Source organism: Suricata suricatta, chromosome 6, assembly GCF_006229205.1.
Source record: "Suricata suricatta isolate VVHF042 chromosome 6, meerkat_22Aug2017_6uvM2_HiC, whole genome shotgun sequence".
Lineage (NCBI taxonomy): Eukaryota > Metazoa > Chordata > Mammalia > Carnivora > Herpestidae > Suricata > Suricata suricatta.
The window spans coordinates 116,466,184-116,493,625 of NC_043705.1; the positions used below are offsets into that span (position 1 = coordinate 116,466,184).

Sequence of the window (27,442 nt, forward strand, 5' to 3'; positions counted from 1 at the left end):
GCCTGGAGTGAGGCTAAGGCCTAGACCACATGAACGGTGGAGGGGGAATGGGGAACAAGCATGGAAGCAGAGAAGGCTTTGCTTTGCTGCTGTCAGTTGGGACATTCCATTCAACTGCCCCTGATGGGCATTCCGGTCCACTGAGCATGCCCAGTTTGTGTGACTGACTTTCATCAAGTAGAACAGTCAACAAGATCACCATAAAGGCTTTACCAACATTGGGCCAGTAAAGTGACCACTAAAAACCATTCCCAAATTTGTGATCAATGGACCCAAGTTTAGAGAGAGGAACTCCTTTGGTCTACAAAAATGGTTTGAGTCCCAGTCTCTAATTTCTTCCTTCTCAGATACGCTGGTCTCCACTCAAGGGACAATATTCGGTGAGATGCAGCCATTTTGTTGGTCAGCAGGAGCTCAGAAGCAAGAAAATGTCCTAGTGGAAGAATACAGCATCATCCTCTTCAATAGCAGCCCATCGCTGGACACTTCCAGATCACTGTGCCGATCAAGTGGAGGAGGCACTCTCCTTTAGAGAACCTTATGTAAACCTTATGTGAGAAACTTGCCAACTCGCTTGTTTGATTTTTTAGCCTTACTATTTCTGATACTTAGGTGCTGTCTTTTAGGGAGCCTGAAACAGTCAAGACATGACTCAGGACATGGAAGAATCTGCAGGTGAACATCACAGGATCCTGAGGGGCTAAGTATTTTGTATCTGTGCAGTCATATCTATATGTGGGGCGGGGGATGGTGTGGGTCATTATGGAAGATCTGAAAAGGTACACCAAAGTAAAGTTATTTCTCTCTACTCTCCTTTTATGCAAAAATAATGAAACCACATTGATTGTAAAGGGCCAATGATAGACTAGGAGCCTGAGAGATAACGGTGCCTCATCTTTAAAAATATATAGTCTACCTGAAGAGAAAGTGGCTACAGCAAAAACGAAGTATTTTGTTTAATCTTAAATATTGGAAGAGTCCTTTGGAAATATCTTCCCCTAATTTTCAAGGATGGTTGCCTATCTGCTTTGCCAAAACAGACCGTGCTAAAGGGCTCTGTGGCTTGATTTGGAGGCTCACCTCCAAGAGTTTCTCTCTTGCCAACTTGCCATGTGGCCTGAAATTGCTTAATTCCTTGGACTCTAATTTTTTTTCAGTTTTCCAATGAGCTTTATTCAAATACAAATATGCCTGGAAAGTGCAAGTCAAAATAATTTAGGTTGTTATCAGAAAAGAGAAGTTTTGGGGCCCCTGGGTGGCTCAGTCGGTTAAGCATCCAACTTCAACTGAATTTGAGCCCCAGATTGGGCTCTGTGCTAACAGCCCAGAGCCTGGAGCCTGCTTTGGATTCTGTGTCTCCCTCTCTCTCTGCCCCTCCCCCCCCTCTCTTTCTCTCTCTCTCTCTCTCTGTCTCTCTCAAAAATAAATAAACATTAATGTTTTTAATTTAAAAAAATAAATAAAAGAGAAGTTTCCATGAGCTTGGGATCAGAAGAAGGACTTGGTAAGGCCAGAAGTTTAGACAACGAGGAAGAGAGGTAGGCCAGAGGTGGCCAAAATATGGAAAACAACATGGAGGAGGTGCTGAGGGGAAGTGAAAGTAAACAGCTATATCACACCATTGCCTTCTCACATCCAAGGGTGTCAGAGTTTCATCTCATGGCATCTCTGAGAGCTTAGCCTTGATGAGGAGGATGTATAGGATGATACCTACATGAGAGGAGGGATAATTAGCAATGTGGCATCTTTTATCTTCCCCTTCACCTTTGAAAAAAATACTAAGTATCTGCTATTAGCAAGTATGTCAAGTCTTTGAAATATGAATAAGACACAGCTCCTACCATCAGAGTTGGCAGTCAAGAAGGGGGCGCCTGGGTGACTCAGTTGGTTAAGTGGCACCTTCGGCTCAGGTCATGATCTTGCATTGGGCTCTGTGTGGATAACTCAGAGCCTGGAGCCTGTTTCAGATTCTGTGTCTCCCTCTCTCTGCCCTTACCCCCCTCTCTCTCTCTCTTTCTCTCTGAAAAATGAATAAACATTAAAAAAGAAGGGCAATAGAGGGCAAAAGAGAGAGGGAGGGAGGGAGAGAGAGAGAGAGAGAGAGAAAGAGAGAGAGAGAGAGAGAGAGAAAGAGAGAGAGAGAGAGAGAGAGAGAGAGAGAGAGAGAGAGAAGGCAATAGAAAAAATATTTCCGGGGTGCCTGGGTGGCTCAGTCGGTTAAGCCTCCGGCTTTGGCTCAGGACAGATCTCACGTTCATGGGTTCGAGCTCCGCGTCAGGCTCTGTGCTGACAGCTAGCTCAGAGCCTGGAGCTTGCTTCTGGTTCTGTCTCCTCCTCTCTCTGCCCCTCCCCCTCTCGTGCTCTGTCTCTGTCTCAAAAATAAATAAAACATTTAAAAACTTAAAAAAATATATTTCTATAACTATTGCATCATAATTAATAGAGCATTTCAGCAGAGACTCAATTCTTTTTCTGTGCATTTTAGAGACTCTTGGAGATATTAACCTCACTCTAGGCATGCTGAACATAGAAGATAATATTAGTAAGGTAAGGAAAACAGAGAAAAATCTCTTGCATTTACTTTTTCTTGTCTAATTATTGCAATATTTCATATACCTCCTTCTTTGCCTTGACTTCCTCTTTTCCCTCTGGCTTCTGACATGGCATTCCATCATTCAGAAAATACAGTTATAATGGGAAGTCATTATAATGTTTAAACAATGACATTTATATTTGAGAAATCAGAGTATCCAATTATGGAAGCTAGCAAAAGAATGTCCCTTTCTATGACCTTAAACATGCAGATGTGGTAAAAAGGGGACGTCAGACTCACAACTATAAGGATCACGTCTCCTGAATGAAATGAGAGTTCCTATGAAAATCCCAAAAGCTCTCCCCTACTCGTCTGTGATGCTGTTTCACAATTAGAAGTTTATTTTTCTGGGATGTGAATGCCTTCTTGACTTCAATGACCTTTTGTGAAATATCATCTACCTCCAGGGACACTTGTCTGGGGAGCAGCCCACTAGATGCTTTCCAAACAGTAGTGAGTTGTATTATCTTCACTCCTCACACCTGTATGAGGTAGGTATAGCTGTCTCCATTTCACAACTCAGAAGACTGAGACCCAGAGCAGTTACATGACTAGAAGAGCAGGACAACATCCGAACACAAGCTTGTCTGACTCAGAAAAGAAGAGAAGAGAAGAGAAGAGAAGAGAAGAGAAGAGAAGAGAAGAGAAGAGAAGAGAAGAAAAGAAAAAAAGAAAAGAAAAGAAAAGAAAAGAAAAGAAAAGAAAAGAAAAGAAAAGAAAAGAAAAGAAAAGAAAAGAAAAGAAAGGAAAAGAAAAGAAAGAAAAATGTTCCTAATCATGATTCAATGCAGCCTCCCTGTGAAGGGCAGGGCCTACATATACCTCTATCAGCAGTTCTCAACCCTGGCTGTATATGAGGATCCCTTATGCAAGGAAGTTATTTCACACCTTCAACCTGGGCACCGTACCTCAAAGGCAATATGCCGGAGGCTGTGGGCATTTCAGAACACCAGTCTCTCATCTATCAAAGGCCATGTAGCCACCTAAGGGATTTAGAAGAGACGTCTCGCACAGCACCTGGCCAAGCCCCATGATTTCCAAAGGCTAAGATCTGTCCAAAAGAATTCACAACTTTCTCTCTATAAGGCAGAACTAAAACCAAGGACTTATAAATTTCTCTAAGGATCCAGCTTCATAGCATATCAGCCTCTTTGGTAATCACAATGTGCTCCTTATTACCATAGTCACTCCCTCGTGGCCAGAACAGTAATCAGGATAGTGGGCATTTCCAGTCCCCTGAGGGCCCTAAAACAGTGATTTTCAAGACTGATTTGTCAGCTAGGCTGCCTCCACCTTCAGTTAGATTTCATCGAAGTATTTTTGTCAGGTTAAGTAGTTTTCAGAAAGAACTTTTCTTTACATCTAAGTCTGTACTCCTAAAGTTGCATATTACGTTTAGGAAGCCCCAGTTAAGGTATATAAAATCCATTATGAAGTAAAAAGACATTACTCAGCTTGATGGTGTTATTCGTTTGGACTTCATCCGATTCCTTTAGTTCTGCAAATCAAATTTCTGTGTATTTGCTTGTATGTCCACAGGAAAATATTTATAGTCATCTCACTTCCATCGTTCAGAATACCGACATCTTGGATGATGCAATTGTCCAACGGTTGATTTACTATGCTTCTAAGGACATGAGAGACAACAATGTAAGTTTCATTTTTGACAATGAATCAATGTCAGGGCCAGCAGCAGGTCTTTAAGTGACCCAACTGCATCCACATAGACATTTATAAGCTTCTTGTACATTGCCATCTAGACCTCAGATCCCTTTCATTTGTTCATGATATTATTAAATACCTATTATTTATCCCTTCACAGATAAGGAAACTAAGGCAAAGCTAAAGAAGACTTGAAAGATCATATGATCCATTCCACTCTTAGGTGAACATGTTGATGCTTGGAGAGATTTTATTTTTTTCAAAGTAACACAGCTATTAACAGAACACATAACTAGAACCTAGTTTTCTTTTTCTTTCCATATGAATTATGATTTCTTCATATGCCTACTTATCTACACACTTTAGGTATTATATCTGAAAAATTTTTGTAGAAATAATTTGAGTCCTAAGATGTTATTTTCTTCCAGAAAGGATTTTTACGTGCTCTCTGTCAAGGGTACTAACAATCTATGATTAATTTCAGAACTTGAGGTTTTGGAGAAGGGTGGGGGGAGGGAGGCAGGGCACATCTATGACTCCAGGTTGGACTACAGTTCATGGAGGGTCAATTGAACATTTCATTTAAATGCAGGCTTTTGCGGTCTTAGACCAGAAGATGAGATGTGGGATGACCAAGGTCTCCCCATTTGTTGGTCCTAAACTCTGTTTATTCTTCCCAAAATACTGCAAAGCAGCCTCAAATATAGAACTTATGTCTCCAGATTCCCAATCTTTTCCTGATCTCAATTTAGTAATTCATTCCACCCTACACTGTGATATTTTTATGAATATATATTTTTTTAATTTCTTAAATGTTTATTTTTGAAGGAGAGAGTGAGACAGAATGTGAGCGGCAGAGAGGCAGAGAGAGAGGGAGATACAAAATACGAAATAGGCTCCAGGCTCTGAGCTGTCAGCACAGAGTTCAACAGGGGGCTCAAACTCACGGACCACAAGATCATGACCCAAACCAAAGTCTGATGTTTTAAAAAAATTTTTTAATGTTTTATTTATTTTCGATACAGAGAGAGACAAAGCATGAGAGGGGAGTGACAGAGAGAGAAAGAGACACAGAACCGAAAGCAGGCTACAGGCTCTGAGCTAGCTGTCAGCACAGAACCTGACGTGGGGCTCAAACCCACAAACGTGAGATCTGACCTGAGCCGAAGCCGGAGGCTTAACCGACTCAGCCACCCAGGCGTCCCCAGTATATTTTTTAATATCTTGTCTAGCTCTTTTTATTTTCCTCAGCAGGAGACTTCATCAAATTTACCTAGTTGAGCAGTACCAAAAACAGCAGCCCCTCCAAATATCTCCAGTATCAACAATAACTGTATCAGGACAATACTAAAACCCCACTCTAGACTCCTGGCCCGGTTTCCCTTCCACCATTCTCTTCAGTCTTTCAACTGTAGTGATTCATCACTCAAACACAAAACATAAATTCTAGGTTCATAGTGCCTGGCCAATTAGCAATAAAACGAACATTGACCTCACATTTACCAGAACCTTATTAAGACATAATTTTTAAAGTTCATTAAAATTACATCTGGGAGGTGCCTGGGTACTTCCGTTAGTTGAGCTTCCGACATTTGGTTTCAGCTCAGGTCACAATCCCAGGAATGTGGGATCATGCCCTTCATTGGTCTCCACACTGAGCATGGAATCTGCTTAAGGTGTCCTCTCTCTCTTCCTTCTGCCCCTTTCCCCTGCTGTGCTCTGTCTCTTACACCCCCTGGGATAGTAACAGCCTGCTCTCTATCCCAAAGCCAGGGGAACTCAGAATATTAGCTAGGCTGTTAGCTCTCTGCAAACTCACTCTGCTCTTTCTCCAGTTGTTACTGTTATTTTCCTTTTCTTCCTCAGATCCTCAGAGAAACCAGAATGCTGGCAGGTGAGGTTTTGGTGTCTCTTGCTGCACATGATTTCAACTCTGTGATGTATGAAGTCCAAAGTAACTTCAGGATACTGGAGCTACCAAATGAATTCATTGTGCTTGCTTTGGCTGAACTGGCAACAAGCTACGGTATGGAGGGAATAACCTCCACACTTTCCTGGGAAACAACAGCCCTGACTAATTGTCTAAAACCAAATGGGTGCGAACAACAGAAAAGAGAACTTATCTCCTTTCTGCTGCACTAAAGAATATCAGTAGCAGGATATGGCAGTTGTTGCTCAGCCTGCTGACCCGCCAGTAGTCCATGCTGCTCTGGATTTGGCTGGACTCCCTTCCACCCTCACCTTCCCTTTCATCTGGCTTTGTTTTTACAAAAGCCCTTTTCCCACAAGGCATGTGCCACAAAACAAACCACTGGACACTTACATGAACTAAGGGTTTGCTATGATTATTTTTCTACACCATTTTACTTAACAGAGATTTGTTTGTTGTTTATTTATTTATTGAGTGTCTATTACCTGTGCTAGGTTCTGGGAATGCAGGAAACTTCTGGTGGGAGAGATGGACATTTATAAAATAATCATCCAAATAAGCAATTGCTACCAAGATATGGGTACAGGTGACTTTATAGCTAGCACCTTATTTTAAACCAACCACTTCTTAATTCTCTAACTACAGCCAGGCATTATGGCAAGAGAGTGATAGAGGAGGATTTCTTCCTGCTACACCTTATCTGTGTCCCTCACGCAGCCTTGAAATGCTTGGTGCTGACATGAAAGTCACAGAACATTCCAGTGGAGAGGATAACACTTTTCTCCTCTTGCGCCCCTCTTGGCAGTGTCCCAGAGTATTCCCTTCATGATGATGACCCTGCTTACCATGCAAACCATGCTCAGGCTGGCAGAAGAGGAAAGAATGAAGGGAGTTTTCTGTATTGGTGGGTATCCCTATGGTTCCCTCTTTGTGAAGACCACACTATGAATTGAGCAAATGTTTAATTTTCCTTTCACTCTAGTTCTGCTCCTTCTAACACCAATAGCTACCATTTACTGTGCCTACCACATGGGAATTTCTCTCTCAATCCTCACAGCAATTACAATTCTATATCTCTCAATCCTCAAAGCAAGGTAAGTACTATTACCCCATTTTACAGATGAGAAACTGCAGGTCATAGAAATTAAGCAATCTCCTTAAAATGGTGACGGTCAATGAGACTGAGAAGTAGCACTCATGTCTATGTGACTGCTCCGTCTGTACTCTTTCCACTGCCCTAAGCAGCCTCCATTTCTACCCTCCTTCTTTAGTTCCATTCATGCTCTCCCCACAATGTTCTAGGAGCTCATCAGCTCTTAGCAGTAGGCTAAATTTTGGCATCTCTTTATAATGCAATATTGTAATAATGATAAGTAATCAAACTAATCAAAACACAAGCAATTATAAAATTAAGGAAAATAGGTAAACAGACTATGGGTCACAAGTCCCCTCTCCCCCCAAAACTGAAATACAACCACAGTATTCAAGAGTCTACAAAGAAGAACATGCACTGGAATTCCTAGGAAAAAACACAGCACAGTGAGGGGCTTTTGGATGAGTCTGGAGACTCTTCTCTCTGAGCATCCACTGAACTATCAGGTGACTCTGCCCTCTCTCAGTCTCATTTTCATCCTAAATACATTAAATAAAGTGATTAGTAAGATCCCTCTCACCTCTGACATCCCCAACACTACTATTTTGTAATATTTAAAAGCCCATGCTGTCAAGAATATCATCTTTACCAAGACTTCAACCAAGTCTTTTCTGTTCTATTTCTTCTTGTCTGTCCTCAATGGAAGTAACATTTAATCTGATATATACTGAGAATTTACTATGCTTGTGCTAAAATACTTGGGTATTTTAAGATTATTGTTTCCTTTAACCCTACAACAACCCCATTAGGTAAGTAACATTTTCCCTCCATTTCACAGATGAGAAAATTGAGACCTAGAAAGGTTAACCACTTGCCAACAGTCACAGCTAGTGTGGGACAGAGCCAAGATTTGAATTGAGACAGTCTGGTTCAAAGACTTGAGCAGTTACACTAGATTAGCCCACTTTCCAATACTTTTTTATTTTCCCTACTTACTATCACAGCCAACACTGTGTTCTTGCAAATAAACTTTGGTGCCTGTAATAGCATTTCTATCTGCAATATCAACAACCAACAAGGAAAAGAAAATAAAATTAGAAATCATCATGGCATAGAATAAGGGATTCTCTGTCCTTGTGTTATAAAGTTATCTAGCACCCTTCGCCCTAAAGCAATTTTTGCCTGACTGCCCCTAAAGAACAGGTATACAGGTTTGTAGTCATTCATCCATTCATCTAGCTCTTCATTCGATCAGTCAGTACGCAGACATTGTGCTGGTTGCTTCAGATACCATCAATAGATAAGACATCTTTTCTTTAATGTTGTTTATAGGACAGTGTAAGACAAACACACACACACACACACACAATTATGACAAAGCATAGCAGGAGATTATCGGTTTGATGAGAATGTGAATTAGCTAGTAAATGGCCAGCTCTAAGATACTCAGGATCTTTCCAAAGTATTATTTGCATGTGAAGTATAATTAAGGAGTAAACCATGAATTTTCTTATCATCTAGTAAAACATGAGGGCTGAAGGAACAAATAGTATTTAGTGCAGTCGATGCAAGTATATATAGGTTGGTGGTGCAAATATTTTTGTAGGCCCAACATGTTATTTTATTGAAGGGAAACAGACACATGGAAAAACATAGAAATCAGAAGCATACAGGTTGATGAATTGTCACAAAATGAACTTACCGCCAGTCGGGTCAAGAAATAAGACATTACTAATACCCCAGAAGCCACCTCATCTTTTCTCCCAATTATCACCATCTGTGCCCTCTCCAAGGGTAACCACAACCCTGACAACCAGAGATTAGTTCTATTTGTGAGATCCTACATGTTGTTGTGTGAAACTATGGTCCATTTTCACTTCTGTACACTATTACACGTCTATACTACAATTTTTCCATCCTATCTGTTGGCAGATATTTAGACTATCTCCTGTTTGAGATTATTACCAAATAAAAGTGAGTATGAACATTCTTGTATAAGATTTTTAATTCCTATATACTTGTGTAGCTAATGACCATATACTTAGGAGTAGAATTTCTGGGTCATGGAGAACACATATTCAACTTTGGTAGATACCATCAAACAGCTTTCTAAAGTATTTATATCAGTTCTTGCTCCCCACAGCAGTATATGAAAATACCAGTTGCACCTTAGTCTTACCAACATTTGAAACTGCCTGAAATTTTAGCAATTCTGGGAGGTTTGTTGTAATATCTCATTATGGTTTTAATTTGCATTTCACTAATGTGGCCGAATAGTTTTTATATGTTTATTTGGTACAGTCATAACATTTCATAGAAACTATTACCCATTTGCTAATCATCAGCATACTCTTCTCAAATTATTTTATGCCCCCCCATCTTTAGATTTTTCTCAGTCTGTGGTTGTTTTTAAAACGCAGCCCTTGAGAAGTTCAGCAAGGCTGTCTACCAGTATGTCAACCACTGGAGGGACTTCCCGTATCCCAGACTGGATGCCAACCGACTCTCTGATAAGATCTTCATGTTGTTCCGGTTTATAATGGAGAAGTGGGCCCCCACTGCCTCACCCGTGCAAGTGAGTGGCGACCTCAACATGCCTCAAGCTAGCTCTCCTTCCGTGCTGGTTCAACTTACTCCACTCTTTCTGGCACGATAATTAGTCTTAGTTATTTTGAAAAGCTATGAGTTGTGATTTGTCAGGTTTATCAACTCTATTTGCTTTTCCTGTTTCAAATCACTGTTTATTCATTCCTGCACTAATATTTATTGAGTCCCCATGACATACCAGCCACTGTTCCACATGGTGAGGATACAGCAGGGATTAAACAAACCAAAATCACCACTCTTATAGAACTGACATTCCAATGTATGGAAAGAACAATCAGTAACTGAAAATGTGTAAAATACATAAAAAGTTAGTTATTTCATGCCTTATAATCCATATGTGGGCTGAGTCATTGACTAAGAAAAACTACAGGCCACAAAAATTTCCTTTTCTATGAAGGTGACAATGAAATAAAATAACATCTAAAGAATGTGCTTCAAAACATTGTCATGTCTTGCACAGCATAGATAACAAAGTGCATTCACATATAAACCCATGCTGACCTTGCTTAATTGGTATAATTTTTAAATGGAGGCTACATTAAATCCTATTTAGGTTTTTTTATTGGTATAAAATAGATATTATATTATGTATATATTATAAAAGATATAACACATAGTTTTCTCTAGTTCAGTTTCTTTTCTATACTTTAAGCTACCAAAGCATTTGTTTTTCTTAACAGGCTGGGGTAGTTAAATCATTAGCAAACATGGAACCTTTAAAATATCCTGTAGAAGTCTTTTCTTTAAAGCACCTGAAAAACAAAATTCAGTACAAATTTGCCAAGCACTTTCCTAGCTTCCCACAGAAAGAGTAAGACAAGTGACAAGAAGGTACACAAAGTAATAAGGAAACACAAAGAGCAAAGCACTTAACTCCTGTGGTGAGTACTGGAAAGGCCTTGGCATTGAAACTGAGCTTGCAGCCTATAAAGACATTCACTGCAGGCAAGACGCATTCCCTAAAGAGGCAATAAAGGCCACTGAAGCAGAGGCTGAGAGAGATAACGTGGACGCTTGAGTGAGTCCAGTGGGAGAGAGGGAAGGGAGGAAGAGAAAGGGGAATCTAAAGGGGCAGAAATAAATGAAGCCAGAAAGGTGGTGTTGGCCACATAATGAAGAGCCTTGAATGCTACACAGGAGCTTGGACTTTTTTTTTAATAGGAATGAGAGACCTTTGAAAGGGCTCTAAGCAAGGAATAATTTTCAAGAAGCAAAGGGAGATCTATGGAGTATTGGTTTCAGTGCTCAAGAATAATCTTGACAAGTGTCCATTGCTTGGAAATGCCCAATTGCTTAAAAGACTCATCCAGCCAACACACAGTTGGGTGAAATAAATGGTTGTTATTATGAGCCACTAAGTTTTGAGATGCTTTGCTGTATGAAAAACTTAGCTGACAGAAAAAAATTTAATCACATAATATTAGGTAGAAAAAGTAGAATGTGGTACCGTAAAGAATGACATCAATTTTTTAAAGAATTAAAATGTATAGAGTAAATATAGAAAAGAAAATTTCAAATAAATAAAAAACGTATTAAAATACACGGAACAGTGATTATCTATGGGTACTCTGGATACTATTAGCAATGCGAATACTGTGGTTTTTTTCTCATCATATTTATGATTTCTAAACTTTTATAATCAACCTGTTTACATTTATATTGTACACATGTTCATTTTCTTGTGTCAGTGGAAGCCAGATTGTAATGGGTTAAGGAGTTAATGAGAAATGAGGAATGATGATAGCAAACAAATGCGGAGCTGTCTTTCAGAGAGCTTTGAGTTTTTTGTTTGCTTGTTTGTTTTGAGTTTTTATTTAAATTCTAGTTAATTAATGTATAATGTAATAGTGGTTTCAGGAGTAGAATTTACTGATTCGACATTTCCACTTTTTTAAGGAGAGAAACAGAATTGGGGTCTAAGTAATATGGAGTCAAAGAACTGTTTTAATATGAGGGAAATTTTAAATTTGTTACCATATTGAAAGAAAGTGACTATTAGAGAAAGATTTAAGAAAACTTTTCTTAAGAATGAAAAAGGGAGAAAGGGAAAATACTAAAATGAGTAACAATATGGCTCTGGATGTAGATATAGCTATAAATACAAACATAAGTATAACTCTCTCACACAATGATCTTAACCTAACCATTTTTTGAAGGAAACTTTCTTGGTCAAAAACAATGAGGAAAGTTTTTTTGGGGTGGGGGGTGTCGAAAGCTCCTGCTGTTCTGAGAAATGTACAAAAAGCATGGTGCAATACTAGAAGTGGTATTTGTTTGCTGCCTCTGCAGACTTTGGCCATCGTTAAGGCGCACGGCCCCACGGTGAGCCTGCTGCTTCATCGGGAAGACCTCTGTGACTATGCCCTGGACCAGGTACCCTGGCTCCTGAACCAGTATAAAGACAAGGACATCGATTTCCACGTCACTCAGGTAAGAGCCACGCCCTAAAGGAACTGATTCAGTCTATTGGCAACCAGCTTGGAAGACAGTAAATCTCAAGAGTACTGAGGAACTGAAATCCTGGTTTGGGCAGCTGAACTTAAATACTTTTTGAGGAATAGGAGGTAGAAAAGAGGTTGGCATAGCTGAGTGATGAAATCTCCAAAAAGGGATTAAGAATTTTCTTTTCAAGCTGCTGAGGCACTGAATTGCTAAAGAAAACTGGTAACTGCAGGAAGGGTATGGGTTTATTCGCCTCAGAAAACATAATTATTTGTCTTGCACATCCTGTGCTGCTGCTTCACGGGCAGCCTCCAACTAACGTTTGAGAGCTTCCATTCTAGAGTCTAAAACAGGTACTGACCGCGGTGGTCCTTTATGATGCTGCCCTTCCAAAGGGCTTGAGGAAAACCATCTTTAGCAATTTACTCCACCAGGTAAGAAAACCCTGCTGTTAGATCTGATTATTTCATTTTCACTGGGTTTCTGTTGTTAACATCTCCCTCCTTCTTTCTCATTCAGGTGTGCAGAGTTGCAGAGCCTCCAGTTAAGGAAAATGAAATCGAAGCTTCAAGCTGTTTCCTCATCCTAGGTAGGACCCAGCATCCAAAGGGTCTTTAATAAAAATGTCTCCCAACAATGATGACAACAGTGAAGGGGTGTGCAAACTATCACTTTAAGTTATTTTGCACACACACAACATTCCTTCAAACTCACAGTATTCTGTGCTTCTCCCTATCCTATCTCCCTGCCTGTTCCCAAAAGAAACATAACAGGTAGAGGAATCAATCATCTTGGCTTCCCCAAAGTCCTTTCTTTACTTTTGGTTCTAAAACCTAAAAATTTCTAGACATATTTTGGGGATTAACCCCTTTTCAGTTATGTGGTTGGCAAATATTTTTCCCATCCCATATGTTGCTTTTTCATTTTGTTAATTTTTTTTTCTGCTGAGCAGAAGAGTTTTGGTTTGATATAGTTCCATTTATTTTTGCCTTTGTTGCTTCTGCTTTTGGTGTCAAATCCAAAGAATCATTTCCAAGACCATTGTCAATGAGCTTACCCACTGTGTTTTCTTCTCGGAGTTTTATGGTTTCAGGTCTTACATTCATTTCTCTTTTTTTATTCAATTTTTGTATATTGTATAAGGTAAGGATCCAGTTTCATTCTTTGACCTGTGGCTGTCCAGTTTTTCCAACACAATTTATTGAAGAGTCTATCCTTTCCCTAATATATTTATTGCTCCTTTGTCAAAAATTAATTGACTGCATTTGCATGGATTCATTTCTAAGCAAACAAGGGTGAATTGGTAATCCTAGAAATAGGAAATCCTTTTTTTTCTTGGTATTTGAGATTATTTAAAACTGTGTCAAACCCAAAGTCAAGCTTTTTTCTCCCTGGTTATCTCTTAGTATCTATTCCTCCTCTCTCTCTCTCTCTCTCTCTCTCTCTCTCTCTCTCTCTCTCTCTCTGTCTGTCTTCCCCCTCCTCCCCACTCTTTCCCTTTCCTTCTTGCTGCAACATCACATTCCCACTCATTGTCTGGTTAGAATACCAGGAACGAGTCGTAGAGGAAGCGCCAAGGTCTCAGAGTCAGTATACAAACTATGTTCCAACATAAACCCTGAGAAGTAAGGAAAAGAGCAATCCAATACCTCCCATACACCCCCCTCCTCAAATATGTCATTTCCATTACTTCGCTACATACCTTTCTATTATGTCCTAGGTCTTTCCAAGTTGATCCCTTTGTTTTTATTTTTTCCTCTGTTCTGTGGTCAATGTAATTATCCCTGATAATTGTGAAGCTAAACTGTTCTACTCCCGTCAGGCTTTCTCTCTCTTCCCTGCTTCCTGCCTTACTCATGTAGCTCAGAGTTCCACAACTGGTGAAGCATCACTCCAACCTCTGCCTCAATGTTCACAAGGCAGTGTCCCTGTATCCCCTCTCCTTTCCTTCTCTCATATTGAATTAGGGCCCACCCTAATAGCCTTATCCTAATTTGATTCCATTGTAAAATACCTCATTTCCAAATAAAGTAATATTCACAGGCATGAACAGATACGGACCTAAGTATATAAATCTCTCTTAGTGACCAAACTGCCTAATTCTGTAGTGCTAAAGATGCACCAATGTCATAAACTCTAATTACCAACCAAAGAGTCACTGTGACAGTCTTCATGGGATTCCCCTTTTCCCACTCACAAGTATTTTACCTAAGGTGAAAAATGAGTTCTTGTGACTCCAGCATTTCTTCAACCTTCAGCCCATTCCAACCCTGCAGACCTGATGGAATTTTTTGATGAACAATTGAGAAGTAATAATGAAACCATTCGGACTGGAGTCTTGACTTTGTTACGATCAGCTATCAATGCTGAGGGTAAGCAAAGGGATGAAGCCACAGGAGTTTATTTTGGGCCAAGAAGCAAACTGAAGCCTATCCATTGTCTATCTCTATTCTATGTCTTTGGGGTGTTTATCGATGATCACAGTCAAGTGAAGCTCTGCCTTCTCTGTCATCTACTAATTTTAATCTACTAATTTTAAATAAGCATTTTCAATTACCTTTCTTTCATGATATTTATGGATATACCTAGTTGAGAAGGACAAGTAGAATACTTGAGAATCAAATTTAGAATTTGAACGATCTAGTAAGCTGGTTAAGTGTCCCAATAAATAGAGGGTAGGTAGAAGGAATGCACAATATTCTAGAAATTAGTACATTTAGAAAAGAACATAATTTAATAAAATATCATATTTCATTAATGCCAAGAAGCACATACTTTCATGATATTGGAGTGCATCTCATAACTGATAGCATCTTTAATCAGCCACTGGAAGGGATTTTGAGGTACAATATAAAATAATGATGTCCCATAAAATTGATGATACCTTGGATTCAATAAAATGTGAGAATTCACTTTTGCCCTACATTATAATATTTTTAAAAATTAAGTTAGCTCTGGGATTTACTGAAGAATCAGCAGACAAGAAATATAAAATAGTCTCACAAAATTTAAAGCTAATCCATTGGGCATGATATATTGAATCCACTTTGGAGCCTAACGTTTTAAACAAGATGAAACCAAATACAATAGGGAGCTAAGAGAGCAACTAACATCTTTTAAATTTGGTAAAGAAGAGAATAAGAGAAAATTGAATAACATGAAATGTTATGGACAAAAAACTTTGCCATTATGTACCATAACTCTAATGGGTTTTCATCAGTCTTAGAACATACTATACTCCTACTAAACCCAGTCTTTTAATTTCTCTCCCTGTCTTTCAGAGCCCAAATTGAGGGATCACATCACTTCAATTGAAAGAACACTCAAAGTTGTCATGGGTGACCTCAGTATAAAAGTAAGAGAATTAATGGGGACCTTGATTTTTGGTGATGTTTTAAGAATTAATGAAATGGCTTTGATTCTTTAAAAATCTACTTTTGAGATTGCTTTATAAAAAGCTCAGTGATGAATTATATTTTTAGTAGAATTCCATCTTTCCCTGAAAGATAAACTATATCAAGGTAACTTCTAAAGTACATTCAGTTCAAGGGCTTCTCAGTAGAAAAAAAGAATTTTGCCTAGAGCATCACAGAGCTATGCTCTTCAAATAGTTTTAAAATTGTTAATTAGGAAAGGAACATATCTTCCTCCAAAAAAATAATAACCCTTAAACTTGTTTTTATTTTTATTTTTTTAGCTTAGATATCCTGTTTTCCAACTAGGGAGCACCTAGTGAAAATCTTGAACATAGTAGATTGCACAATATTTCCTGATTATTTGATTAAAGTATCCATATCAGAAAATATATATAACTTGTACTAGAACAAATTTAAAAACTAAAAATTACTGTATTTTTAAAATTAAAACCATATTTTGTTTGGATCAAAGGCCGATACAGAAACCAATGAAAAAGAAAATTCCCCTAAGAGACTTTGGTCTACAGTGATTATAACAAAAGCTATGCCGAAAATAATAAAAATTATGCTAAGCAAAATAAATCAGTCAGAGAAAGACAAATACCATATGATTTCACTCATATGTGGAATCTGAGAAACAACAAAACAGATGAACATAGGGGATAGAAGAGAGAGAGAGAGAGAGAGAGAGAGAGAGAGAGAGAGAGAGAGAGAGAGAGAAACCAGGAAACAGACTCTTAACTATAGAGAACAAATTGAGGGTGGCTGTAGGGGAGGTGGGTGGGGCAATGGGCTAAATGTGTAATGGGTATGAAGGAGGGCATTTGTTGCAATGAGTACTGGGTATTATATGTAAGTGATGAATCACTAAATTCTACTCTTGAAACCAATATTACTCTATATGCTAACTAACTAGAATTTAAATTAAAAATTGAGGAGCACCTGGGTGGCTGAGTGTATTAAGCATCTGACTTTGGCTCAGGTCATGATCTCACAGTTCGTGGGTTTGACCCCGTGTTGGGTTCTATGCCGACAGCTCAGAGCCTGGAGCCTGCTTAAGATTCTGTGTGTGTGTCTCTCTGTCTCTCCCCTGCTCACACTCTTGTCTCTCTTTCTCAAAAATAAATAAACATTTAAAAATTTTTTAATTGAAACAACAAAAAAAAATGAATAATCATTATTAAGCAAACAGTGGAGTGATTACATATAAAAACCTTGCCCAGTACATGGCCAACCCAATTGAAAAATTACCAAAAGAGTTTAGTGTATAATAAAAGAGGACAAAAACTGTAAGAAAGTCCGGCTCCCCAGACAAAATGAGGAATTTTGTAAATTTTTTTCCTCACGTAGGTAGACTACTAGTACCTTTATGCTAATTGCTAATTGCTACCATATGTCCTTTAATCCCTATTCAAAATTATTCTATTTTTCCAACTCTTCATTAAAACACCCATTCAGTAAAGAATTAGATCTGAGCTTTCTTTCCTCCAGGGAAGCAATCCAGTAAGCAAACTTAATTATTTAAACATTGTAATACAAGTTTATAATCCCTTGTTCTAATCCCTGGGGCCAGATACATTTCAGAATTCACAATCTTCCTGATTTTAGAAAAATATTACTGTGAAAGAAGTGACAAAGAAACTCATTAATATCTCTGCAAGAAAATATATGCATATTCACACTACATTAAATAAGTAAAGACTACAAATAGTTTTAAAACAGTTCAGCTGGGTTTTGCCACCAAATGAGTTAGAGCCAAACACAAGAAAGAGAATTCCAGAGTTGTTTGGGTTTTGAAATTGTAGATAAAGGATTGTAGATCTAGAGTTCACCTTGCTATCTTTCATAGAGGATTTTAGAAGCAAGGCAATGATTTTTAGCCCACAGTACCAACACTTCATCATCCATAGTAATAAAGGATATGTCTTGGGAGCCAGGGAGAAAGATTTTGGCTGTAAAGAGCTTTTCCCAAACATTGAAAAAAAAGGTCGGGGGAGGTGCCTGGGTGGCTTAGCCAATTAACTGTTCGACCCTTGATCTTGGCTCAGTTCATGGTCTCAAGGTTCTGACATCAAGCCCCAAGCCAAGCTGTGTGCTGACAGTGCAGAGCCTGCTCAGGATTCTCTCTCCCCCTCTCTCTTTGCCCCTCTCCTGCTCACGCACCCATGTTCTCTTTCTCTTTCCCCGTCTCTCAAAATAAATATTTTATTTTATTTTATTTTTATTTTTATTTTTATAATGGTTTATTGTCAAATTGGTTTCCATATAACACCCAGTGCTTCTCCCCACAAGTGCCCTCCCATGACCATTACCCACTTCCCCTCCTCCCCCTCCCCCTTCAGCCCTCAGTTCGTTTTCAGTATTCAGTAGTCTCTCATGATTCATGTCCCTCTCTCTCCCCAACTCTCTTTCCCCCTTCCGCCCCTGTTAGGTTTCTCCTGTTAGACCTCTGAGTGCAAACATATGGTATCTGTCCTTCTCTGCCTGACTTATTTCACTTAGCATGACACCCTCGAGGTTCTTCCACTTCTCTACAAATGGCAGATTTCATTCTTTCTCATTGCCATATAGTACTCCATTGTGTATATATACCACATCTTCTTTATCCATTCATCAGGTGATGGGCATTTAGGCTCTTTCCATGATTTGGCTATTGTAGAAAGTGCTGCTCTGAACATTGGGGTGCATGTACTCCTATGCATCAGCATTTCTGTATCCTTTGGGTAAATCCCTAGCAGTGCTATTGCTGGGTCATAGGGGAGTTCTATGGATAGTTTTTTGAGGAACCTCCACACTGTTTTCCAGAGTGGCTGTACCAGTTTACATTCCCACCAACAGCATAGGAGGGTGCCTGTTTCTCCACATCCTCACCAGCATCTATAGTCTCTTGATTTGTTCATTTTAGCCACTCTGACTGGCGTGAGGTGGTATCTCAGTGTGGTTTTGATTTGTGTTTCCCTGATGATGAGTGATGCTGAGTATCGTTTCATGTGCCTGTTGACCATCTGGATGTCCTCTTTGGAGAAGTGTCTGTTTAGATCTTCTGCCCATTTCTTCACTGGATTATTCATTTTTGGGGAAAATAAACATTTTAAAAAAGAAAGAGAGGCTTTCCTGTAACCCTCAAATCATAAGCTATAGCTTACTTCCTGCTCCATCTATTTATAGTACCATATAATTCAATTTATAATTCTTTTTGGAAAGGTTCCCACTAAATGATCCATGAAGGTTAAAGAAGAGGAGAAGCTAAATTTATATGCCATCCAGTGTAGTAAAATGTTGCAAATACATTTTTCTGATTCTAGGTAAGGAATGCCACTCTCCTTCTCATCCAAACCATGTGTGAAAAATGCTACATTGAAGCCTGGGAAGGATGGCCACTGATTGATTACATATTCTCCCAATTTGCCATGTCCAACAAGAATCTGGTATGAGGAAGAGAGTGCAGCTTTGAAAGCTACACTGTATCAAGGATGGACAGTTGACTCAACTGTTTGTTTGTTTGTTTGTTTGTTTTTTAATGGCTGGGGCTCAATTCAATGACTGATTTACAAGTTACATTTCAATCTTATCACTTTTATTGATAGATTTTTCAGACTGTAGTGTTTTCAGTTCTCTTTCACTGATACCACTTTCAACTTAGGATAAACCCAAGGTAGGTGAAATCATGATTTTCCCTAAGGAGGAGACAACCTGTCCTCAAGGGTTTGGGACAGGGGTAGAGAAAGTGAGTTACTTCAGAGAAAACAAGAGACATCCACTCTTGCTGCACTGGGGTTGACTTCCTGAAGAGCATGTGGGTAAGATCAAGGCCACAAGAGCTGAAATTACAGTCCACTCCACTAGAAAGCAATGTCTTTAAAAAATTTTCCCCAGAGAAAATGGCGAAGGCCTGAGAAAGAGAGAGAATATCTGTAGTTCAAGGATGCTCACAATTCTTGCTTTTCTGTTTTACCCAGCAGTGTTTTTTCTAACCCATTCCTCCAAGGAGCACTTTAAAACAGATAGTAGATACTGAACACCAAGATTGCTGGGTTCCTTGAGCCTCTTAATTTGAGTGACTGCATCCTCCACCCCAGAGTCTGAGAACACGGGCAAGTAAGATCAGAGGGGATTGGCAGGAGGGACTTTTAACAAGTCACGTGTTTCATCTTTCTTAAAGGAAAAACCAATGAAACCTAATTCCCATGAGAATAAAAAGGGAGAGGAATCTGTTCGGGAAATAAGCCTTGAGGTCTTAAAAACCCTAGACCCACTGGTCATTGGAATGCCCCAGGTAAGGGGTCTTTTGTCACCACTGACAGTTTCTTTGATCATCTTTCTAAAGCTCTGACCTTTTAGGAGTAAATACATGAATTTGTACTTCATGTGTCATCAGCTTTTTGACTCTCATTAGAGGAAGTTCATTACTATGCTCGGTGCTGAAAATATAGTACTTTCTCAAAAACAGGTGTTGAATTAATTCATGATCTCTTATATCTGGATAATCAATGATGGTTTACAAGCACTGTAATATGTTGTTTCTCTTCTTCCCCTCACATATCTAGACATAACATTAAATGATGTAGGGAGATTCCAATTCAATGAATGCTAAGCTTTTCCCATTCATCTGGGAAGGTGTTGAATGCACACATTCTTAGGCTTCAAGTGAGGCTTAAAAATAATCTGCACCTTAAGGGGAAGAGCCTCAGAATCTGTATTTTCCTTAAGCAAAAATAACCCGAGAAAGGATTAACTGGCCAGAAATGCATAGCACAGACAGGAGACAATCAATAGACCAATTTAAGTGGATCAGAGTTTCATCTAGAATGGCATTTTAAGGTATCGTTCTTGGGTTATCTAAAAATATTTATTTGAAATGCAGATCTCCAGGCCATACTCCAGACCTACTGAATCAACATTCTGGGCAAGGGGCCCATGAATCTGCATGCAAATAAGTACCATTTTTTCTGATGCATACTAAAGTTTGAAACATTTCAATCTAAAAGTAAATGATGAAAAGAAGTCTAGGACCATACTCTCATGGACCTAAAATGTCAAGTCCCTACCTTGTGTTGGATAGCCATTCAAAATGTGAAGCAAAGACTAAACACTTAAAACGATAACTTTAGGAATCCTGGGTGGCTCAGTTGGTTGAGCATCTGACTTTAGCTTAGGTCATAGTTTCATGGTTTGTGGGTTTGAGCCCCACAATGGACTCTGTGCTGATATCTCAGAGCCTGGAGCCTGTTTCAGATTCTGTGTCTCCCTCTCTCTCTCTGTCCCTCCCCCACTCATGCTCTGTCTCTCTGTCTCTCTCAAAAATAAATAAATATTAAAAATTTTTAAATGATAACGAGATTAGATTTACATGGGAGTAGACTAAGAGCAAAAAAATGGAGCTTGAGATCAGATCCAACTCACAGGAATGGGAGCAGGTCATAAGTGTAGGAAAGAGATATGGAAGGGCATGGAAGATCTTATAACGAAAAAAAGACAGGCCTTGGTGATTAAATATGATTGACAAGAGAAAGAGAAGAGTCCATGTTGACACCTAAGTTTCCATGAGGGCAAGGGAGTTTTCCAGAGAACATGAAACAGACTGACTATAGAAACAGGTGTTCCAGAATTCCAGAGCAAGAATGTCAGCACCTGGAGAACAACAGTAGAGCCACCCATTCACTATCTGTTCCCCATCATCCTTTCTTGGAGCAGTCCATTCCAGTCTTAGAGTTTGGGGATGTATACACCTTATTTTGGGTTGCCACATTGATAAGAGGCTTTGTGGCACTTGGTGAGTGGAGCCCAGGGATGCTAGACTTCCTGCATTTTGTAGAACACTTCTTCATGATGAAGGATTGTCCTGCCCCAAATTCCAGCAGCAAACCCTGCAGAAATGCTGGGTAACACTCACTACAACTAGCACCTGAAAGTGAATGTGCTGTGCAGAGATTTGATATAATGGCTTCACTTTGATTTGGACTGAAGAGAAAAAAAAAAAGCAAGTGAGAGAACCGCCTCTAAATCAGAGGGAAATGCAGACTAAAACCAAGGAGACATCATGGAAAAGAATAAGCAATCCTTGCATTGTGTTTTGTTTTCCACAGGTGCTATGGCCAAGAATCCTGACTTTCGTGGTGCCTGCAGAATATACGGGAACTTTGGGCTACCTGTTTAGTATCATCAGAAGCTTGATGATGGCAGAGGAGAGGAAGAAGAACAATGCCCTGGAGTCAACAGCACTTGTCGTCTCTACAGGAGCTGGTGTGTACATTCAAACACAAAGCAAAACACGTCTCTTATGAGACAGATGTTCATTTCCAGAAAGGCTACCATGCCTTGACCATACGCCCAACCCCAATCTGAATGTTTCTAGCCCCCACAGCAATAATGAAAATCGCTCTCTCTTTCTAGTGAAACTTCCTTCACCACAACAGCTACTGGCTAGGCTTCTGGTGAGTGAGTTACAAATAACTATTGCTGATTAAATTTAAGCCAGTATAGATCATTGAGGGGGTTTTTTAATGTTTATTTATTTTTTAGAGACAGAGTTTGAGTGGGGGTGGGGCAGGAGAGAGGGAGATACAGAATCTGAAACAGGCTCCAGGCTCTGAGCTATAAGCACAGAGCTTGATGCAGGGCTTGAACCCATGAACCATGAGATCAGATGCTTAATGGACTGAGGCATAGATCATTCAGGCATTGCATAGATCATTCAGTTCTAAATAAATGTTAATAAAAATTACACAGCAACTCCAACCAAAAGGAACACTAGAAAGGCACAATAAATGTTCTGCTACACTAATGACACTCATTAAGATTGCCGGCAAGATTATCATATCACTCTGAAATGCTTGTTAACCTTAATTTATTATTTTAAAATAAGCATAGACTCAATTTGATCCCTAAGTACCATTCAAACAAATTCCATATCTATTATTTAGATTTCCTTCTTTCCCCTGCAGATTGGGGGACCTAAATCTAAATCTATTATTTAGATTTCCTTTCTCCCAACCTCATATGTATCATTTGTTCCAATTACCATTTCTATAGGCCCTTATTTAATTAATATACCTAGTTGTTAGTGCCCCCCATTTATTTATGGTAGATGGTTTCTATATATTTTTTCACCTTTATCCTCAGATGAAAATTTGGGAGGATTGACTAAGCATTAGCTTTGCTCTAAAATAAGTAAGAATAGACTGATGATTTGTTAAAAGATTGTCTACTGTAGGAATCAAGGGAATCCAGGAGAGTGATAAATGGAAAAGGCAGGTAGGACTTCTAAATACCCCTGGATTTGATTCACCTTTTATTATCTTCCATTTTTCAGGTAATATCTATGCTCGCCAGTTTAGGGAAATTTCGTGGCACTGGTGCAATAGGACTGTTGAAGACACTTCCTGAGATAATTCACCCCAAATTGGTAGACCTATGGAAAACACGCTTACCTGAGCTCCTGCAGTCTCTGGAAGGTACGAGGCTTTGGGATTCGTTCTTTATCCAAGAAGGCAAGAACACAAAGAAACAAGGCACCACTTCTGTGTCTAAAACCATAATTGCTCATTTTAGGCAGTTAAAACAATGAACAATGAACTTTAGACGAGAGCCAAACAACTACATTTTTTTCCTCGACTCTCTATACTTGTACTACAGGAGGATCTGGAGGGGAACATTCTTAGCAGGAACTTTTTCTTTTCTTCTGGTCTTTTTCTTATATTTAGAGAAACTCCCTTTTGGTATTGTTGTAAGAAGTTATTACTATTTATATTAGAATATTAAAATATGGTCACTTCAGCAGTTACTGTTGAAAGTAGCAAAAAGCCTAAATTTTTATCATTGATTGAAGACTTTCTGCCCACCTGACTAGCACTTAAAGTTGGCAACATGGTAAATTTTATCTGAAATAATCATCCCACGTAAAGCTTGAAATGGGGCTCCTGCACCAATTTTTTGCAGTTTATTGCATCAATTTCTATTTTTAGGAAAGAACACTAGCATCGTGCTATGGGAAACCATGCTGCTTCAGGTAAGGGTAACTTCTAGACTAATTGTTCATGATGGGGTGATAAAATCATCTAGAGTTACCCATCTTCACTAAAAAGATCTCAATACTGAAGGGCGGCAAACAACATTTCCTTTCCTTAACAAAAGGACTAGAATGTTAGAAGTGATCACTTCAGAAGTATAGACTTTATATCATCATAATTTGAACAATCATCTTAAATCTTCAATTTTACTAAGAGTTACTAAGTAAGATTTCACTTACAAATATTTGTCTCTGTGTCTTTCTTAAATCTTCTGTAATTTTCAGTTTTTTCCTCTCCTTATAATTGCACTTTTTTACTGTTTATATAATGAAACACAAATCAACATAATTTCCACTTATATGCTTCTAAATATAACTGTTTCTTCCTCTTTCTGTTTTTCACTGTATTTTTCCTGATTTCTAAAAATCAAAAGGCCACATTATACCATTTTTCCAGAAAAAAATCTCTTGCCCATAAACTTGTTGGACCTTTACAATTGAACAGTGCCACAGACAATAACAAAAACCCCAGATGGTAAATTGCAGGTAGAAGTTGGATATTGACTCTAAGAGAGGAGGGCTCTGATTTCAGGAGCCTACAGGTGGTCAAGGGGTTTGTGGGTAGGGAGCTTTTAATCTAGCAAGGTCTCCATTCATAACCCACTTACATAGAAATTAACTATGGCTTCTTAAAAATGTCAGGTTTTAGTGACCTTTCCACATCACCTCCATGTCCCATCACTGCCCCTTCCAGAATCAGAATCTCTAAGACTGGTTCTTGAGAACTGCATGTTTTAAAGCCTCCCATGGGTGATTCTTATCCAGTATGAGATTTGAAAGCTACTCTACTCTCCTGGTCCTTAATTCTAGGATCTACCTCTCCTCCTAAATTTATGCTTCTTTTATCTTCCCCCTTCTCTCTCTCAAAGTTCCTGCCTTATTTCCCTCCACTACTATTTTAAAGTAACTGTTCTTACTAGGAGAGAAGGTTCTTTTTCCAGAGGGAAGCCTTGAGGGCTTCCAATCTTGAGGATGCTTCCATTTAGTCTTTTTCTTCCCAAACCCTTTGCATGTGCCTTATTCTCTTAGACTTCCAAGGCTGTTTAATTTCTTTTCCTCAAAGGATCCACTCACTGAATGAGTTTCTATTTAGAAAATACATAGAAATCTTCATTGACTTTGAAATTCAATGTCCTTTTCTAAGCTTAAAGTAGGGAAAACACAGAAGAAATAATTGACTTTAGAAATTGCAATGGATTTATTTTGTTCTCCAAAAAGACAAAAACACAATTTTATGTATTGTTCAATGAAAAAGGACATGGGTTCAGATGACTGACTGAGGCCCTGAATCAGAACAGTTGGTGAAACCAGGAATATTTAGTTATTAGAATTGAAGTTAGCAAAATGTACATTTAATTGGTTCTCCAATACATTTTAATTCTTTATTCAAAAAATGTCCCTTTGTTTCAGTATATAACAAAACAAACTAACTGACAAATGGGGTTTTCCAAATCTGTTGAAAAATTGAAAAATGTTAACTTTAAGTTTCAGAATGGATTACTTTCTATTATAAACCTTACAGCAATTTTTACTTAAGAAGAAAAGGAAGGCTTACATGGAGTTGCTTCCACATTCTGTGTAACATGTTCTTGAAGGGAATTCAGAACATAACAGAATACAGCTATTAAAATACACTAAGAGAGGGGCACCTGACTGACTCAGTCTGAGGAACGTGTGACTCTTGATCTCGAGGTTGTGAGTTTGAGCCCCACATTGTGTGTAGATGTTCAAAAAAACCCCAATAATTAAATAACCTTTAAGAAAATAAGAGGAAAATTCCAAAATGATCAACTTTTTTGAATGGGAAAATGAACAATCTCATTTAATATATATACGCACTTTGAAAAATTAAGATAACAAAAAGTAACAAGAAAGTACACTAAACAGTTGTGTTCATATCTAACTTCCACTTCCTGCAACAGTTGCTCAAAGAATCCTTATGGAAGATCAATGATATAGCCTGGACCATTCAACTGAGTCGAGATTTCAACCAGCAAATGGGCAGTTACAGCAACACCTCCATTGAGAAGGTTGGTTTTTCAACTAAAGGACTTTATTTCCTAGTTTGTAACCTAAAATGGCTGTTCAACTTCCAACTTGTATGTACTACCACCAAAAAGAGGGAGAAATTGCTAGGAAAGTGCTATCTTCTCTTCATCACAAATTGGGCCAAAAATTATTCATAGGACTGCATCTTTCTGCAAGGAAAATTGAGTAGTATAGTGCCTTTGAGACTGATATGTATCTAGCTGAAATTCAGGTCTTCTGTTTTAAAGAAGGAAGAAAAATAGATAATGAAAGAAAATAGTAGTCCCTGTCACAGTACCGATTTAATGTCCACTTATGTATTGGTTTCCTTTGCACCACTTTTGTGAGGCAGGCTATAAGAAACCATCTACTACAATTTAACAAAAACTTAGAACTAAAAGAATGCTCAAAGACCAGACCTTTCCTTTCTCTATTCCCAGATGGCTTCTCCTTAACCCTCTGAGTTGTAATCATTCATTTCAAAAGGGATTTAAATCCAGCTTCTGCTACCTATTACTTGTGTAACTTTAGGCAAATTACTTAACCTCTCTGGAGCCCCAGGATATTCATCTAAAATGGAAATCATACCCTGCTCTGAGAATGTAGTGTTATAAGGGTTCAGTGTGATAAAGTATATAAAGTGACTGGTGAAGTGACTGGCCCGACAATTGTGCTCCATAAAAAATAGATCAATGTTATCATTATGGTTATATCATTTCTGATGTTTTTCGCCTGGAAAAAATGTTACCTAAGTCATCAGTTTTAGTATTAAGTATCTGTTCCAACAAATTACTTATTATCAACTTTCAACTTTCCTATATAATGTTCAAAGTCCCTCTCATTTATTGATTCTCTAATTTGGGACAGTACTGATTTTCCAAAGTGGTCTATCAAGCCTTCAGACACACTCGTCAGGAAGATATGGTGAGCAATGCCTCATCTTTTCATATATAAACTAGACTTGTGCATCTCATGTAATACTATTCATCCAACAGCTTTCAGACTCATGAGATGAGTCCAAGGTAGTGGTGGCATGGGTAAGCAGAGCAGTTCAAGCAATGAGCTCCTTAAATGGCTCTCAGCCATTATACTTAACAACAGGACAGTAAGAGTGTACCAATTAGCTTTAGCAGCATAGCAAACTACCCCTAGCTTAAAATAATAGCTATCTACTTAGCTTACAATTGAGTCATCTGATCTCAACTAGTCTCACTGGCATATACTGGGCATTGGCTGGTCTGCCATGATCTCAACTAGGACAACTTGTTTCTGATCCTTGTGGTCTCTCATCTTGCAGCAGGTCAGCCCAGGCTAGCTCTCTTCATTGTGGCAATGAAGTATACAAAGTCTCTTGAACAGGCACACTCTTTCTTCTGCCACATTCTATTGTTCCAGGCTAGTCACAAGGCCAGCCCAGATGTGGAGCAACAAAACAGACTGTTCTTAATAGAAGGAGATGCACATTCTCCTTGTAAGGAAGCACAGATAGAGGTGGGATAGAAAGGTTCTGGCTGTTTTTGCAATTGACCACACTTTTTCCCAGTTCTGAGATCCTGATTTCTGGGATTCTTTTCAAAGTCTCAAAGGAGGAATGCACAATACA

At 38.8% G+C, this 27,442-nt stretch overlaps 1 protein-coding gene across 2 annotated transcripts in view; it reads left to right on the top strand.

Moving 5' to 3' along the window:
• The first annotated feature begins 615 nt into the window (after positions 1 to 615).
• The window catches only part of MROH2B (maestro heat like repeat family member 2B), a 63,705-nt gene continuing 36,878 nt past the window's right edge, over positions 616 to 27,442 (top strand). Inside the window, exons 1-18 of one of the 2 annotated variants that reach the window (XM_029940954.1) lie at positions 616 to 675; positions 2,486 to 2,547; positions 4,133 to 4,243; positions 6,122 to 6,281; positions 6,991 to 7,089; positions 9,699 to 9,853; positions 12,175 to 12,315; positions 12,669 to 12,761; positions 12,847 to 12,916; positions 14,586 to 14,699; positions 15,609 to 15,682; positions 19,049 to 19,171; positions 19,906 to 20,019; positions 21,830 to 21,986; positions 22,137 to 22,177; positions 23,056 to 23,197; positions 23,708 to 23,751; positions 25,734 to 25,841. In XM_029940954.1, coding sequence (XP_029796814.1) covers positions 648 to 675; positions 2,486 to 2,547; positions 4,133 to 4,243; positions 6,122 to 6,281; positions 6,991 to 7,089; positions 9,699 to 9,853; positions 12,175 to 12,315; positions 12,669 to 12,761; positions 12,847 to 12,916; positions 14,586 to 14,699; positions 15,609 to 15,682; positions 19,049 to 19,171; positions 19,906 to 20,019; positions 21,830 to 21,986; positions 22,137 to 22,177; positions 23,056 to 23,197; positions 23,708 to 23,751; positions 25,734 to 25,841 — 1,836 coding nt within the window. In that variant the 5' untranslated portion in view covers positions 616 to 647. The remainder of the gene's footprint in view (positions 676 to 2,485; positions 2,548 to 4,132; positions 4,244 to 6,121; positions 6,282 to 6,990; positions 7,090 to 9,698; positions 9,854 to 12,174; positions 12,316 to 12,668; positions 12,762 to 12,846; positions 12,917 to 14,585; positions 14,700 to 15,608; positions 15,683 to 19,048; positions 19,172 to 19,905; positions 20,020 to 21,829; positions 21,987 to 22,136; positions 22,178 to 23,055; positions 23,198 to 23,707; positions 23,752 to 25,733; positions 25,842 to 27,442) is intronic. The other variant, XM_029940955.1, reaches the window with a different exon arrangement.